Below are 16980 nucleotides of genomic sequence, written 5' to 3'. Positions count from 1 at the left end.
TGTTTTCCCTATAAACAGTGCCAGGGCAAGTTTAAAATCAGTGAAACTTCCTGCTCAACCACAGCAGGTGCAAGAGCAGCTCAGAGGAAAGGTAAGTCAAATCTTAATAATATCTGTACCCTTTCTAATCTGTAATAGTATTCTGTAAGATATTTCATAGATTATCTTTATCTGTGTGATGGAATGAACAACAACATTAAATTATATTATTATAATAATGGGCATATTTTGCTACAAATAGCAAATCAAGTAGCTTAATGTGTTTATGATTTTATAAAACATCAATATTTGTTCAATAAATTTTTATTGAATATTTACTGCCAAGGTATATAGCAGAATTCAGTTACACTTTATATTGTTTCTTGAACTGTAAGGTAAAATGTGAATTATTTGATAAATCTGTTTATTGTGTAATATATTTGTTGTTGAAATGAATATGTTTTAAAAGTGGAATTGGTTGTTGAAGATGTCTAGTATAAAATAAGACCTTTAGAATTTTTTTTCCCAACAAAGTGGCTCCTACAGTCATATTTCAAAGTTGAACATGTCTAATAAGTTATTATCATTATTTCCATTATTCAAGATTAACATCAGTTTAGTGAGAATAATAAATCTCCTCCCGATTACAGAAGAAAGACTCCTGCCTGCCGGATTCATCTCTACCTTCATTGTCATCATGGGATTGTCACTGGTTTCACAGCTTCTGCTGGTGCTCTTCTCAGTCCTGACCCTGAGTAAGGTTTAGTTTCTGTATCAAGTCTTAATGTGGCAAAGACAATATAAATATACAATTCTGAATTTAATCATGTCTTTTTCTTTAACAGCCAGGGCACAAACAACAACTCAAACATCAGCTGACACAACAACAACCGAATCAGCAACAACTCAAACATCAGCTGACACAACAACAGCCGAATCAGCAACAACTCAAACATCAGCTGACACAACAACAGCCGAATCAGCAACAACTCAAACATCAGCTGACACAACAACAGCCGAATCAGCAACAACTCAAACATCAGCTGACACAACTACAACCAAACCAGCAACAACTCAAACATCAGCTGACACAACAACAGCCGAATCAGCAACAACTCAAACATCAGCTGACACAACTACAACCGAACCAGCAACAACTCAAACATCAGCTGACACAACTACAACCGAACCAGCAACAACTCAAACATCAGCTGACACAACTACAACCGAACCAGCAACAACACAGACTATAGGTAAATATAGACCTTTCGTTAGATCGGATGGATCTCCGCATCAAAAATATTAAATATATTTGATACAAACCCGAAAGCTGAATCCCTGTCCGAAGAAATCAGTCTTCTTTTAGCCTGAGAGTTTGACTGAGAAAGCCAGGGAAGAGCAGAAGCAGGAGATGAAGTGATGGTAGTTAAAAGAGCTATGGCTATTTATTTATATAGCACAATTAAATACAATCTACATTGTCCAATGTGCTTTATACAGAAGAGGTTAAAGTTGTTAAATTTCGAGAAATAAGTCGAAATAAAATGTTGAGAATAAAGTCATTAAATTACGAGAAAAAAGTCATTAAATTACGAGAATAAAGTCATTAAATTATGAGAATAAAGTAATTAAATTACGAGAAAAAAGTCATTAAATTACGAGAACAAATTTGTTAAATTATGAGGAAAATGACGTTAAATTTCGAGAAAAATTTCGAGATAAAATGTTGAGAATAAAATTATTAAATTATGAGAATAAAGTCATTAAATTACGAGAAAAAAGTTGTTAAATTATTATGAGAACAAATTTAAAGATTTTTTTCTCGAAATTTAACGAGTTTTTTGCCTTGTCAAACAAATGTGTTTTCAACTTAGATTTAAAAACAGATAGAGATGAAGCCAGTCTGATTGAAATGGGCAGATAATTCCACAGTCTAGGGCCAAATACAGAAAAGGTCCCCTACATTTCAACCTTGATTTAGGGATAGATATGAGTCTCTGATTAGATGATCGGAGTGATCTTGTTGGATGGTGCTCCATCAAAAGGATGGAAAGGTAAGGTGGAGCCATTCCATCTAGGGATTTATAAACGAGAAGTAAAATTTTAAAATCCACTCTGTATTGTACTGGTAACCAGTTGTTGTGGGTCACCACTCGACATAGGATCCATTTGCAAGCTTTAATGAAGTATACAGGGTCGTACAGGCGATGGTCAGAAACAGCAAACAAGAGCAACGGAGAACAGACAATATCGTGGTCAGAGACAGGCAGGAAGTCAGGGTATCAGGCAAGTATCACAGTCCAGGTAAACAGGCGGGGGTCAATAGGCAGGCAGCGGAGAATCAGTAAACGATAAACAGACAAGAATGGCAACAGGAAGGTAAACTGGGAAATAACGCTTAGTAATGACAGCCGGAGCAATGATCAAGACTTCGTGTCAGTCTGTGTGAACAGGCAGCTTAAATGGTAGTCCTAACAAGCTGCAGCTGGCGGATGATCAGAGTCCAAGGTATGGGGCTGATGGGAAATGTAGTGCGCGTCAGTGTAAGTGAGTGAGTGGATGCATGAGTGTCAGTATTCCAGAGATGGAGCCCTCTGCTGGCCCGCGGAGGGGATCACGGGGTTCGTCTCCGTGACAGAGCCCCCTCCGTGCGAGCGACTCCTGGCGCGAGGTGGCACACGACGTCGAGGTCTACCACGTGGTCGAGGGGCCGGTCTTTCTGGGTGGTTGCGGTGGAATTCATCGATGAGGTTGGGATCAAGTATGTCCTCGGCGTTGACCCACGACTGTTCCTCTGGGCCGTACCCCTCCCAACCGACCAGATATTGGATGAGGCGACCCCGACGTCTGGAGTTGAGTAGTTCACGTACTTGGTACGATTCCTCGCCCTCTACCAGGATGGCCGGGGGACTCTGCTCACGGGACCTCCCCTCCCCCTCCTCGCCGGGGTCAGCAGCGGGCTTGAGCAGAGAAACATGAAAGGTGGGAGAGATGCGATAAGTGTTAGGTAGGGCAAGACGAAATGAGACAGGTGTAATTTGACGTGTAATTTTGAATGGACCCACATACCTTGGACTCAACTTTCTGCAGGGAAGACGGAGGTGGAGGTCCCGGGTGGATAGCCAGACCCATTGTCCAGGGTGATACTCGGGTCCGGGGTGGCGTCGACGATCCGCGTGCACTTTCTGGCGGCGGACAGCTTGTTGCAGGTGGACCTGGGCCTGGTTCCAGGTCTCCTCACTCTTGGTGAGCCAGTCGGTGACAGCTGGGACGTCGGAGGGTTCTCCCGACCAGGGGAACATTGGTGGTTGGTACCCCAGGATGCACTTGAAGGGTGTGATGCCAGTGGCTGGTTTTACCAGGGAATTTTGGGCGTATTCAGCCCATAGAAGGTAGCGGGACCAATCCTCTTGGTTATGGCTGCAGTATGTTCTTAGGAAGCGAGTAAGTTCTTGGTTCAACCTCTCAGTCTGTCCATTGGCCTGAGGATGGTAGCCCGAGGTCAGGCTTACGTTGATGTCCAGAGCTTGAAAGAAGGCTTTCCACAATCGGGAAGTGAACTGTGGACCACGATCCGAGACAATGTCCTCGGGTAACCCGTAGAGGCGAAAGACCCAGTGGCACAGTAGTTCAGCGGTCTGCATGGCTGTGGGAAGTTTGGGCAGCGGAATCAGACGACATGCCTTGGAGAATCGATCTATGACAGTGAGTATGACAGTGTTACCCTGTGATATCGGAAGGTCCGTGATGTAATCGATCGCTATGTGTGACCAGGGACGCTGTGGTATGGGAAGAGGTTGTAGTAACCCGGCAGGGAATTGTCTTGGGCTTTTGTGTATGTTACACGTTTGACAGTTCTGGACGTAGATCGTGGCATCCCTGACTAAGGTCTCCCACCAGAAACGGTTCTGAAGCAGCGGAATAGTAGCCGTGATACCAGGGTGACCTGAGGAGGGCAGACAGTGAATGAGACTCAGAACTTGGTCACGGAGATTGGGAGACACGTATACCTTATCAGGTGGGCAGGCGGCCGGAATCTCCTGTTGAGCATTTTGCTGTTGTATCAGAGTCAGAATGTCCCACTGAATGGGCGCTACCACGACTTGGAATGGGAGGATGGTTTCGAGTCCGTTGGAAGTCTCCTCCTCCTCAAACAGACGAGACAATGCATCGGCCTTCGTGTTCTTGGATCCCGGACGATAGGTGACTGTAAAGTTGAATCGGGTGAAGAATAGGGACCATCGAGCCTGGCGGGGATTGAGCCGTTTGGCGCTGCGCAGATACTCCAGATTTTTATGATCGGTAAAGACTGTGAAAGGGTAGTTAGCGCCCTCTAGCCAATGTCTCCACTCCTCGATGACCGTCTTCATGGCGAGGAGTTCACGATCTCCCACATCGTAGTTGCGTTCGGCCGAGCTGAGTTTCCGGGAGTAGAAGGCACAGGGGTGGAGTTTGGACATGGGCCCCTGTCGCTGGGAGAGAACGGCCCCCACTCCAATATTCGAAGCATCCACTTCTAGGACGAAGGGGAGCGACGGATCAGGGTGAAGGAGTATGGGTGCGGTGACAAAGCGCTGTTTGATCTCTTTCAAGGCTTGATGGGCTGCGTCTGACCACATGAGACGATGAATGCCTTTTTATGACAATGGAGGTAAGTGGGCTGACCACTGAACTGAAGTTTCGGATGAAACGACGATAAAAGTTGGCAAATCCTAGGAAGCGTTGTAATTCCTTTAAGGTATTCGGTTCGGGCCAGTTGAGGACAGCGTTGACCTTACTTTCGTCCATGGTGACCCCCTCGGAGCTGATGATGTATCCAAGGAAGGCAGTGGACGTGGTGTGGAACTCACACTTCTCCGCTTTGGCGTAAAGTTGGTGATCAATTAAGCGTTGCAGTACCGCTCTGACGTGATGGATGTGATCTTCCAGGGTGTTGGAGTAGATCAGTATATCATCAATGTACACAATTACTGACCTGTCCAGCATATCTCTGAATATGTCGTTCACGAAGGCCTGGAAGATTGAAGGACTATTGACCAGGCCGAACGGCATAACCCGGTATTCATAGTGCCCATTGGTGGTTGAGAACGCCGTCTTCAACTCGTCTCCCTCCCGGATACGGATTAGATTGTAGGCGCAGCGTAAATCCAGTTTGGTGAAGTATTGGGCCGTTCTTAGCTGTTCAAGTGCGGATGGCACCAGAGGGAGTGGGTACCGGAATTTCACGGTGATTTCGTTGAGACCCCTATAGTCGATGCACGGCCGTAGACCCCCATCCTTTTTCCGCACGAAGAAGAAGCCCGCGGATGCAGGTGAAGTAGATGGCCGAATGAATCCCTTCTCTAGTTCCTCCTCGATATACTTGGCCATGGCCTCGGACTCTGGTTGTGACAGTGGGAAGATGCGACCCCTGGGAGGCGAATGACCTGGGAGAAGTTCAATGGCACAGTCATGTCTACGGTGTGGTGGTAGTGTGTTGGCTCGTTCCTTACTGAAAGCCAAGGCGAGGTCGTGGTATTCCCTAGGCAGGTTAGAAACGACTGGAACCTCTGGGTTAACCCGGACAGCATGAACTGGCAGGGGAGTGATTGTGGATAGACATGTTTCTTGACATTGAGTGCTCCATCTGGTTATCTGTCCCTCTCTCCACGAGATCTGTGGGTCATGGAGCCGGAGCCAGGGTAATCCGAGGAGGACTGGAGTATTAGGGAGCACGTAGAACTGAATATGTTCGTTATGGAGCAGGCCGGTTGACATTGGGAGTTTCTGAGTTAAGTGGGTGATCAGACCGGACCCCAAGGGGCGCCCATCTATCGTGGCTACAGAGAGGGAAGTGGAACATGGTATTAGCGACACGTTATTAGACCTGGCAAACTCTGCCCCTGAGTCCAGCAAGGCAGCGGTAACCACACGAACACCATTAATCCATAAAATGATTGGAACAGTGACACAGAATATGGAACTGACAGAGCTTAATGTGGCACTCACCGATTTAGCGGCGGCCGATGATGGACGTGAGGGGCATGAGATTCGTTGGTGTCCAGACAATCCACAGTACAGACACAGACGATTGGCGAGGCGGCGATTTCTCTCCTCGGCAGACAGATGGTATGTGTTGACTTGCATGGGTTCAGGTGCTTCGTCGTGGCATGGGAGTACAGCTGAGGTAGGGCGTCGTGAGCTGATGCGGCGTGCGCGCTGCAGATTGTCAATACTAATAGCCAGATCGATCAAACTATTGAGGTCCCTGCCCTCATCACGGCAAGCGAGTTCAGACTGCAGTTCATGCGATAGACCCTTCCGAAACAAAACCTTGAGTGTATCATCTATCCAGTTAGTCTGTGCCGCCAGAGTCCGAAAGTTCATAGCGTATTCGGCTGCCGTAGACCTCCCTTGTGATAGCTCCAACAGGCGATCGCCTGCTCCCTTCCCCTCTCTGGGGTGATCAAAGACTTGGCGGAAACGTTCGAGAAAACCATGGAATGTGGTGAACGCAGTCCCGTCAGCGCGCCACACAGCCGTAATCCAATCTAAAGCCCTTCCCGTTAAAAGTGAGCAGACAAAGGCGATCTTACCAGTCTCAGTAGTATAAAGTGCAGGTTGCTGTTCGACAAAGAGGGAGCACTGGAGTAGAAAGCCTTTACATTTGGACGCATCACCATCAAACTTCTCAGGGAACGCTAGGCGGGGATTAACATGAGACGGCGTCTCTGCCGCGTGGGTAATGGCGGCCGCTGCGGGAGGTGGCGTCGCGGCGGCGGCGCTGTGGATGCTCTGAATTGCCTTTACCAATTCCTCCGTTACTGTCGTTAAACGGTTCAATTGGTGCTGGTTGGCCGCGATCTGACTAGCCTGAGCAGCCATGTTGGCAAACAGATGATCAAAAGCTGCTGGATCGTCTCTTGGCGAAGTCTTCTGTTGTGGGTCACCACTCGACATAGGATCCATTTGCAAGCTTTAATGAAGTATACAGGGTCGTACAGGCGATGGTCAGAAACAGCAAACAAGAGCAACGGAGAACAGACAATATCGTGGTCAGAGACAGGCAGGAAGTCAGGGTATCAGGCAAGTATCACAGTCCAGGTAAACAGGCGGGGGTCAATAGGCAGGCAGCGGAGAATCAGTAAACGATAAACAGACAAGAATGACAACAGGAAGGTAAACTGGGAAATAACGCTTAGTAATGACAGCCGGAGCAATGATCAAGACTTCGCGTCAGTCTGTGTGAACAGGCAGCTTAAATGGTAGTCCTAACAAGCTGCAGCTGGCGGATGATTGGAGTCCAAGGTATGGGGCTGATGGGAAATGTAGTGCGCGTCAGTGTAAGTGAGTGAGTGGATGCATGAGTGTCAGTATTCCAGAGATGGAGCCCTCTGCTGGCCCGCGGAGGGGATCACGGGGTTCGTCTCCGTGACACCAGTGTAGGGAACGTAAAATAGGAGTGATAAGATCCCGTTTCCGTGCACCCATCAAAAGTCTCGCTGCCACATTTATTGAATAATAATAATTTATTGAATAATAAATGCAGCTACCGCTATTTATTGAATAATCTTATTTGTGTATGTTTCAGTGCTCGTACTTCATCTAAATGTCATCCTTATTTCAATGCTCACCAGTATAATTCCAACAAGTGTTATTATTATACCACAGCAAAAACAATGGAAAATTACTGCGTCACAACATCCCGTGACATTAAAAAGGGAGGGTGTGTGATAGATATTTGATGTGTAAACCTTAAAAATCCACAGTAAATAAATAGTACTATGATGGTCTCTTAAAGAAAACTGCATTACGTGAGCCACCTCATACTCATGAGCTTATCTATATGTTAGTGTAAGACTCCAAACTTCTCCCAACTGCTGTGAGATTATTTAATCAATTGTGATCATGACTTGTGTTTGATATCTTGTGCTTGGTAGGGTTTTTGGGGGCAGTTTTCAGTTTTTGTGCTGACAAGTGAATTTCCCCTCTGGGGATTAATAATCAATCAATCAATCAAAAAAAACAAACAAAAAAAAAAACACCACAGTCCTACCAGGTAGTAATGATGCAAAAATGTTGTCTATGGTGTCAAGAACTGAACAAACTGATATGAATCTTAGAGATCAGTGAGCATCTTCATGTGGAAAGAAAACTGTACTCATCAAGTGAGTTCATAACGTTTTTGATGGTTTACACTATAGCACTACAGAAACCACCACAACTCTACCAGGTAATAATGCTTGGATTAATAGATGACTCATCATCACACACCTGCTTTTAGGTACTTTACAGAATACTTAATAAGTAAGCAATAAGGTATGAGTTGCCATGCTGTATTGTGAATACATTCATGAAGGGCATTGTTAGGACCAATGCAAAGCCTGCAACCCCTTCAGTCGTGACTGCATCCACAAAAATATATGTATTGATATGCTACTTTTTTTGCAGTAATTAATCATTAAATGCCTCGTTCCACAAAAAAATCGTCCTTGACAGTGACAGTAAATGGCAGGAGAATGTTTCTAGATGTAATGCCTCATCTGCTGGAGCTCAAATAAAAAACTGAGACTAGTAAATAGTTAATTTTAGTTGAAACACATAATACATGAAACAGTTTTGACTGTATATTGATTGTTTTTGTTGCTTAGGGTGTTGTGCAGTGATACACAGATCTGTTCGGTGAAACAGTCATAGTATCGTGAATTAAACACGGCTATTATTGACCAATTTGAGCTATCCATTTTATAATACTTCTCAATACTTTTTTCTTTAACAGAAATCAGTTGCTTTTAGTTCAGGTCTGAGCTAATAATAAACTTTCACCTTAAAGGGATAGGTCACCTAAAAATAAAAATTATCCCATGATTTACTCACCCTCAAGCAATCCTATAAAATGACCATCTTCTTTCAGACAAACTCAATCGGAGATATATTTAAAAAAATATCCTTGCTCCTCAAAGCTTTATAATAGTTGTGAATGGGGGCCACATTTTTTTTGAAGCAAAAATAAAATGCATCCATAATAAAAGTAATCCCTACGGCTCCAGTGGGTTAATAAAGTCCTTTTCGAAGCGAAGTGATGCGATGTGATTTTGTAAGAAAAATATATTTAAAACTTTATAAATTCAAATAATGTGATTTTGTAAGAAAAATATATTTAAAACTTTATAAATTCAAATAACTAGCTTCCGGTAGACGACCGTATGCATACTGCGCAAGTCAACTGGTGCCAAATGAGTAACATGTGACGCGATGTACAGTATGACGCAGGATAGGAGTATTGTAAGCTTAGATGCATTTCTCTTTAAAATTTCGAAAATTTTTAGACTTCTAATTCGTGACTGGTGTTTTGTTTTGTTATGTTCCTATCCTCTGCGCTTCCGTGGTCATCACTGCGTTGGGTCAGAGGCATCTCTTCCACTGCAAATTGAAGCATACAGCCGTCTGTCGTAAGCACGTTATAATAATACAGTTTTAAATATTTATAATATATTTTGTGTGTCTGAAAGAAGAAAGTCATGTACACCTAGTATGGCTTAAAGGTGAATAAATCATGGGATCATTTTCATTTTTGGATGAATTAACCCTTTAACTCTTGCACTAAATTACATTATTTGTTAAACTTATATTACATTGAACCACGTGAGATCGATTGACACCACTCCTTCTCTTCAAAAAAAGACCAAAAATATTGATGACTCCTCATACATGACTCAATATGCAACTATTTGTCTAATTTAATTCTCTCTAGAATGTACTTATAGACCTTTGAATTAGAACCAGATCTGTTTTTAAAACGGTGTCAGTTGAACAAACCCGATGTGAACCTAATAAATCAGTGAGCATCAGGAAAGAAAACTGAGTTAATGAGGTTTTTAATGTTGTTTGTATTTGTGTACATTCTTTCAGAATCCACCACTGAACCCACCACAGTTCTACCAGTTAATAATCTTATTTTTATGTTAGTGTAAGAGTGAAGACAAAATAAACGTTGAGCTGACATACACATTTCAAACGTACAGTCTTTCTCTTCTAAGAAAATACTGTATATACTCCTTATACATGACTCTATACAGTTTTGTGTCCAATCACATTCTCTCTAGAATAAGAATGTCCCTCCCCCTTAAACACCTGCCTCTGACTAGCAAGCAGCAGTTGGTTTTTAATGCCCATCCCAACTTTCTGTTTCAATAGAAAATACGTAAACAGAAAAAGAAAGCTGAGCTGAACTTGTCTAGTGAGTTCATAAGTTATTTATTGGTATTTGTAATTGCTTTCATTCTTTCAGAAACCACCACATTGGCAACCACCTCAGTTACAACAGGTAATAAGTCACGAAAGACTCATCATATGCTTGTGTAACATTTTTTTTTATTCTTTAATGTATTTTACAGAAGTGTTTCTTAATGTAATACTTGTTTTCATTTACAGGCATTATAACAACAGCAGCAGGTAATTATAAAACTATAAATTCAAACCAAAACCTTTTCTCACCACCTTAAAACACTGATTATGATGTGAATTGAACAAACACAAGAAAGAACCGAAGGAATCAGTGAGCAAATTTTGGAAATCAGTGAGTGAAAACCTCCTGTTTCAGTAGGAAGTGTATCTGCACTCTTTAATTGAGTTCTTAAAGGGTTAGTTCACCCAAAAATGTTACTCACCCTCATGCCGTTCCACACCCATAAGACCTTTGTTTATCTTAGGAACACAAATTAAGATATTTTTGATGAAATCCGATAGACAGCAAGGTCATTGCACCTTTTAAGGTCCAGAAAAATAGTAAAAACATTGTTAAAATAACTCATGGGGGTTCAACCGCAATGTTATGAAGCGAGGAGAATACTTTTTGAGCGCAAAAACAAAATCATACGCAGTTGACATAGTGAACACAGTGCAGGCTTCCGTATTTGCATACGAACGCCGGCACAGTATAGAGGGTATTCACTGATGTCACCTTCACACCGGCCCGGAACACGCTCCCTTAGCTGGATCGAGTGGCAAAAGTGCCTGCTGCATGACTGGATTTAATAGGGGAAACTGCGAAATGCGAGTAAAACAAACGATTACACTAAAGGTTGGACTCGAAAGTGTTCCTTGCAACTTGTCAAATAAACCTAATCCATGGATATTGACATGCAGCCAAGAATTTAGATGTGCCTGATTTAGACACCGGGGAAATACATATAGGTAGGTCTAAATCCTAGTGATCATTTATATCAATGTTATATACATTGTCATATCATCCAGCCCTAAAACATGTTGTTTTTTGCCGGTGTTTATTTAAAAATACCCAATTATACAGAATATAAGATAGTAAATATTTAACTAATGAGTTGTCAATACCAACAATAGGTATGATTTTAATTTTTACCCCAAAATACAACATTTTGATGATAACTGCAAATCCATGTTTCGATGTCTGGATCCAGTTGTTTCTGTGAATTGCAGCGATCCATGTTCTCTTTTCTTTAGCTGTTAGCAGTCTGCAAAAATATACCTCAGATTTATGGTCAAATCTGTTTGTATAGTCAATCACAAAGTTCTTTCCTGTTTTTGATGTGTTTTGTGTGTTTTTCATGGCATTTACACTAAAAACCAATGTTGGCAGTTGTTTTGCAACTCGTTGGGCATAACCGCAGTGAAAACAACTGATGGTGATGTCATGTTCATGCCCTCTACTAGCCGACGCTGTACACGTGAGCACCATTATTTTTTAAAGGTGCCCTAGATTCAAAAATTGAATTTACCTCAGCATAGTTGAATAACAAGAGTTCAGTACATGGAAATGACATACAGTGAGTCTCAAACTCCATTGTTTCCTCCTTCTTATATAAATCTCATTTGTTTAAAAGACCTCCGAAGAACAGGTGAATCTCAACATAACACCGACTGTTACGTAACTGTCATGATCATTAATATGTACGCCCCCAATATTTGCATATGCCAGCCCATGTTCCCAACATCATGAAAGACATTAGACAAGGGCAGAAAGTCTGGATCTGTGCACAGCTGAATCATCAGACTAGGTAAGCAAGCAAGAACAATAGCAAAAAATGGCAGATGGAGCAATAATAACTAACATGATCCATGATATCATGATATTTTTAGTGATATTTGTAAATTGTTTTTCTAAATGTTTCGTTAGCATGTTGCTAATATACTGTTAAATGTGGTTAAAGTTACCATCGTTTCTTACTGTATTCACGGAGACAAGAGACGTCGTTATTTTCATTATTAAACACTTGCAGTCTGTATAATTCATAAACACAACTTCATTCTTTATAAATCTCTCCAACAGTGTGTAATGTTAGCTTTAGCCACGGAGCACTATCAAACTCATTCAGAATCAATGTAAACATCCAAATAAACACTGTACTAACGCGATTAGACATGCTGCATGACGAACACTTTGTAAAGATCCATTTTGAGGGTTATATTAGCTGTGTGAACTTTTTTTCAAGGCAAGCGTGAGCTCTTGAGGCGTGGAGCACGAGATTTGAAGGGCCACACACCCTGAATCGGCTCATTTTTTATGCCCCAAAATAGGCAGTTAAAAAAATGAATAAAAAAAAAATCTATGGGGTATTTTGAGCTGAAACTTCAGACACATTCAGGGGACACCTTAGACTTATAAAAAAAAAGTTCTAGGGCACCTTTAATGTTTTAAAAGAAGTATTCTGCTCACCAAGCCTGCATTTATTTGATTAAAAATACAAACAAAAACAGTAATATTGTGAAATATTATTCCAATTTAAAACAGCTGTTTTCTATGTGAATATACAGTAAAGTGTAATTTATTCCTGTGATCAAAGCTGAATTTTCAGCATTATTACAGCATTGTCACATGATCCTTCAGAAATCAATCTAATATAATGATTTGATGCTCAAGAAACATTCATTATTATTATCAATGTTGAAAACATTTTTTTTTCAAAATTCTTCGATGAATAGAAAGTTTAAAAGAACAGCATTTATTTAAAATAGAATATTTTCTAACATTATAATTGTCTTTACTGTAACTTTTGATCAGTTTAACTCATTCTTGATGAATAAAAGTATTGATTAATTTTATTTCTATCCCCCAAAAATAAAATTAAAATTCTTACTGACCCCAAACTTTTGAACAGTAGTGTTTCATGTTACAAAAGATTTAAATTTCAGACAAATGCTGTTCTTTTGAACTTTGTATTCATCATAGCATCATGAAATAAAAAAGTGCACAACTGTTTTCAACATTGTTAATAATAATGAAATCATCAAATCATCATATTAGATTGATTTCTGAAGGATCATGTGACAATGCAGTAATAATGCTGAAAATTCAGCTTTGATCACAGGAATAAATTACACTTTACTGTATATTGACAGAGAAAACAGCTGTTTTAAATTGGAATAATATTTCACAATATTACTGTTTTTGTTTGTATTTTTAATCAAATAAATGCAGGCTTGGTGAGCAGAAGATTCTTCTTTTAAATTTAAAACATTAAAAAATCTTACTGACTCCAAACTTTTATATATATATTTGTCATTTTAAAGGCTATTGTTCACTTAGGTCTATTTTTATTGCCACAAAAAAAAAAAAAAAAAAATCGAACTACTCGATTAATCATCAAAAATAATCAGTCGATTACCATAATAATCATTAGTGACAGTCCTAGATCTATCATACATGACCTAACATACATTTGTCCAACAATCAAATTCTTCTCTCACTATTAATAAAGTAAGAGCACCTTTAATTTGAGGGTGAGTCATTAATGACAGAATTTTCATTTTTGGGTGAATTAACCCTTTAAATATGAATGCAGAAAAAGTGAGTTCATGAGGTATTTAATGGTGTTTGTGTGTGTTCATTCTTTCAGTAACCACCACTGAATCCACCACAGGCCTACCAGGTAATAAGACTGCGAGTCATGGATAACTCATTATTATCGTCGCTATGTTATACATTTGAAAAACATTTACGGTCTTTAAGTGTTCATGAGTTATTTAATGGTGTTTGTAATTGCTTTCATTCTTTCAGAACCCACCACATTGGCAACCACCTCACTTACGACAGGTAATAACGCTGCGAGTTACGAAAGACTCATCATCCGCTTGTGCAACATTTTTTGTTTTTATGTTTTAATGTTTTTTACGGAAGTGTTTTATAATGTAATGCTTGTTTTCATTAACAGGCATTTTTACAACAACAGCTGAAGAAACAACAGTAGCAGGTAATTATAAACCTTCAAAGAACCTATTTTTCACACCACTTTAAAACACTGATTATGGTGTGATTCAGTAAGATATCTGCATTCTTTAATTGAGTTCTTAAAGGGTTAGTTCACCCAAAAATGAAAATTCTGTCAGTAAGTACTCACCCGCATGTCGCCCCAAACCCGTAAGACCTTCGTTCATCTTTGGAATACAAATTAAGATATTTTTGATGAAATCCGAGGGTTTCTGAACCACACATTGGCAGCGAGGTCATTGCACCGTTTGAGGTCCAGAAAAGTATTAAGAACATTGAGGATACTTTTTGTGCGCAAAAAACATAACAAACATAATAACTTTATTTAACAATTTGAATCATTGTCATATGCAGTTGACGTAGAGAACGCAGTGCAGGCTTCCGTGTTTACATCCGAACGCCGGTTCAGTACGGGCTGGCGCTGTACACGTGATCAGCACGACACATGCGTGTGATGCTGTCGCAGGAGCCGGGCAATAATGAGTCGGCGTTCAGATGTAAACACAGAAGCTGTGCAATCTGTTCACTGCGCCAATTGCGTAACAGACTGACAGGGAAGAGGAAAAATTGTTGAATAAAGTTTTTTTGTGTGTGTTTGCACACAAAAAGTATTCTCGTCGCTTCAAAATTAAGGTCAAATTATCAAAATCATGGATCAAATGATTAAATATGAATGCAGAAAAAGTGAGTTCAAGAGGTATTTAATGGTGTTTGTGTGTGTTCATTCTTTCAGTAACCACCACTAAATCCACCACAGGCCTACCAGGTAAGAAGACTGCGAGTCATGGATAACTCATTATTATCGTCGCTATGTTATACCTATGAAAAACGTGTTCAAAAATTGTATTTTTGTCCTTTTAGACACCATTTCCACTAGCACAGTCTAACAAGTAATAATTTTGCAGAACTTTTTCTCACATTCAAGGCATCTTATACTACACGTTACTGCCACTGTACCTCTTTGTGCCAAAATCACCCTTTAGCATCTGTTTACCGGGGTTATTTTACATAACTGAAACCACTATTAAAAACATATTAATTAAATAAAATAAGCATTAACAGAAAACCAAGGCAACATTTCTGTTTTTCATTTTGTCTAAATGAAATACTAACATAAACAGGTAGGAGTTTTATCAAAATGATGTGTTACTATTATCAGTTTGTTTATATATATATATATATATATATATATATATATATATATATATATATATATATATATATATATATATATGTTTGCTATTATGCCTTATTATGTGTGTGTTTCCTTTTTAGGAAATGTCTTAGGACTTCAAATAAAAGTTACTTCATTTTTAGACCTGACACAGAAAGAAAAATTTGATGCTTTTTTGCAGCAAGTAAGTCACACTTTTCACTTATCTTATATCTCTGACTTCATATCTGACAGTGGTGACTTTATTGATTATTTAAGTCTCTAAAATGGAGAACAATGGAAATAAAATATATTTTCCCATCTTTGTTTCAGATAAAACAAGTGCTGGCCAGTAATAATGTCTCAAGAAACTTTGAGATGACATTAAGAAGCATCAAAAAGACACAGCTGTAATACATGGAAGGAAGTTAAAAGGCTTAAAATGTGTCCTTGAAGATGCAGAAACTGATAAAGAGAAGAATGTCACTCCACAGGAAGGGAGCCTTTATATTTTCTCACCCTTCTACTTTTTACTCTCACATACATATATATAACACATAAACTCATCCACACACAAACATTAATGAGCATATATAATGAAATATGATACAATTAGATAATGAAATAGATTATACTGATCATACATGTTCCAACCAATTTAGTTTGAATAATAATCATTGTACCTCTTTTATCTTTGTCCTATCATGCTTTGAGTTTTCAGATATATTTAACAAGTTTCTGGGGTTTAAACTAATCAAACTGATCTGTACCATGTAAACAATGCCATTAAACCTGTTCTTTGTCTACAACTCCATTTACCAGAAGCATTACTCATCCGTGTCAAAATACCTGAGTGTATTGTTTTCATGGACATTACTGTGTAAAATACTGTTACGATAGTACTTTAGGACAGGAGCTTTCCGCTGGTTTTACACTGGACATCAATTGGCAACACAGTGCCAACCCCTCTTGTCTGGGTCACAGTTTTTCAGTTTTGTTTATGGTTTTTGAGAATGAGGGTATGACGCATTGTTTATGTTTATGTGACTCGCTTCTAGAAGTGAAAAATTATTTTGTGCCAAAATACCTTATAGTTTGATACACAAGCTTTGACGTCAACCACAAATAATGTGCGAAGGCTTTTCTCCTCCCTTTTTTAAGTTTATTTAGCTTGTTTAATTGAACAATTAATTTTTTTTTAGAACATTTACCTGTGTGTTTGTGTTTAAACAAGGAGTTGAGAACATGCAGAAACATTTGGTTGAACAGTTGTTGTTGGCATCTACTCACACATGAACATATATATACATGAACACTTTAGTTTAACAATACCAGGAAACTGATGTGTTCATCGGCATAATAACTTTCACTCCACAGAAGGTTATGTTCTAGGTAAGAGATCTCAAACTGAAATTGGACCAGCTGTGAGCAAAATAAGTCACTCCCTTGATCAGTCTCTCTTGATCCAAATTACATAATAAAAGTCTTTTTAAAGAAAAACAACAATGATTATTTATTATAATCTATTTTATGATTTAAATATTATTTATTTAATCATTACCCCTAATTTTAGTTTAACAATTATTAAGCATTTGGTTTAAATTAATATAAATATATACCAATA

At 39.7% G+C, this 16980-nt stretch overlaps 1 protein-coding gene across 1 annotated transcript; it reads left to right on the top strand.

Moving 5' to 3' along the window:
• LOC137007830 (integumentary mucin A.1) lies at positions 1–16160 on the top strand. The gene is made up of 11 exons (XM_067369496.1): positions 1–91; positions 630–734; positions 825–1232; positions 10250–10285; positions 10393–10413; positions 13833–13865; positions 13994–14029; positions 14148–14186; positions 14937–14969; positions 15479–15561; positions 15690–16160. The coding sequence occupies exons 2-11, from the start codon at positions 677–679 to the stop codon at positions 15768–15770; spliced, it is 828 nt and encodes a 275-aa protein (XP_067225597.1). The 5' UTR covers positions 1–91; positions 630–676; the 3' UTR covers positions 15771–16160.
• Positions 16161–16980: the final 820 nt, after the last annotated feature.

Source organism: Chanodichthys erythropterus, chromosome 19, assembly GCF_024489055.1.
Source record: "Chanodichthys erythropterus isolate Z2021 chromosome 19, ASM2448905v1, whole genome shotgun sequence".
Classification (NCBI taxonomy): Eukaryota; Metazoa; Chordata; class Actinopteri; order Cypriniformes; family Xenocyprididae; genus Chanodichthys; species Chanodichthys erythropterus.
The sequence above is the reverse complement of the archived record's forward strand: the minus strand, read 5'-3'. Positions and strand labels throughout refer to the sequence as shown.

Excerpts from the sequence above, each read along its gene's own strand:
- LOC137007830 (XM_067369496.1), top strand. The coding sequence starts at position 677 with ATGGGATTGTCACTGGTTTCACAGCTTCTGCTGGTGCTCTTCTCAGTC. Across the intron at positions 1,233-10,249 it reads AGCAACAACACAGACTATAG|AAACCACCACATTGGCAACC; the intron begins GTAAATATAGAC and ends TCATTCTTTCAG. Across the intron at positions 15,562-15,689 it reads TTGATGCTTTTTTGCAGCAA|ATAAAACAAGTGCTGGCCAG; the intron begins GTAAGTCACACT and ends TCTTTGTTTCAG.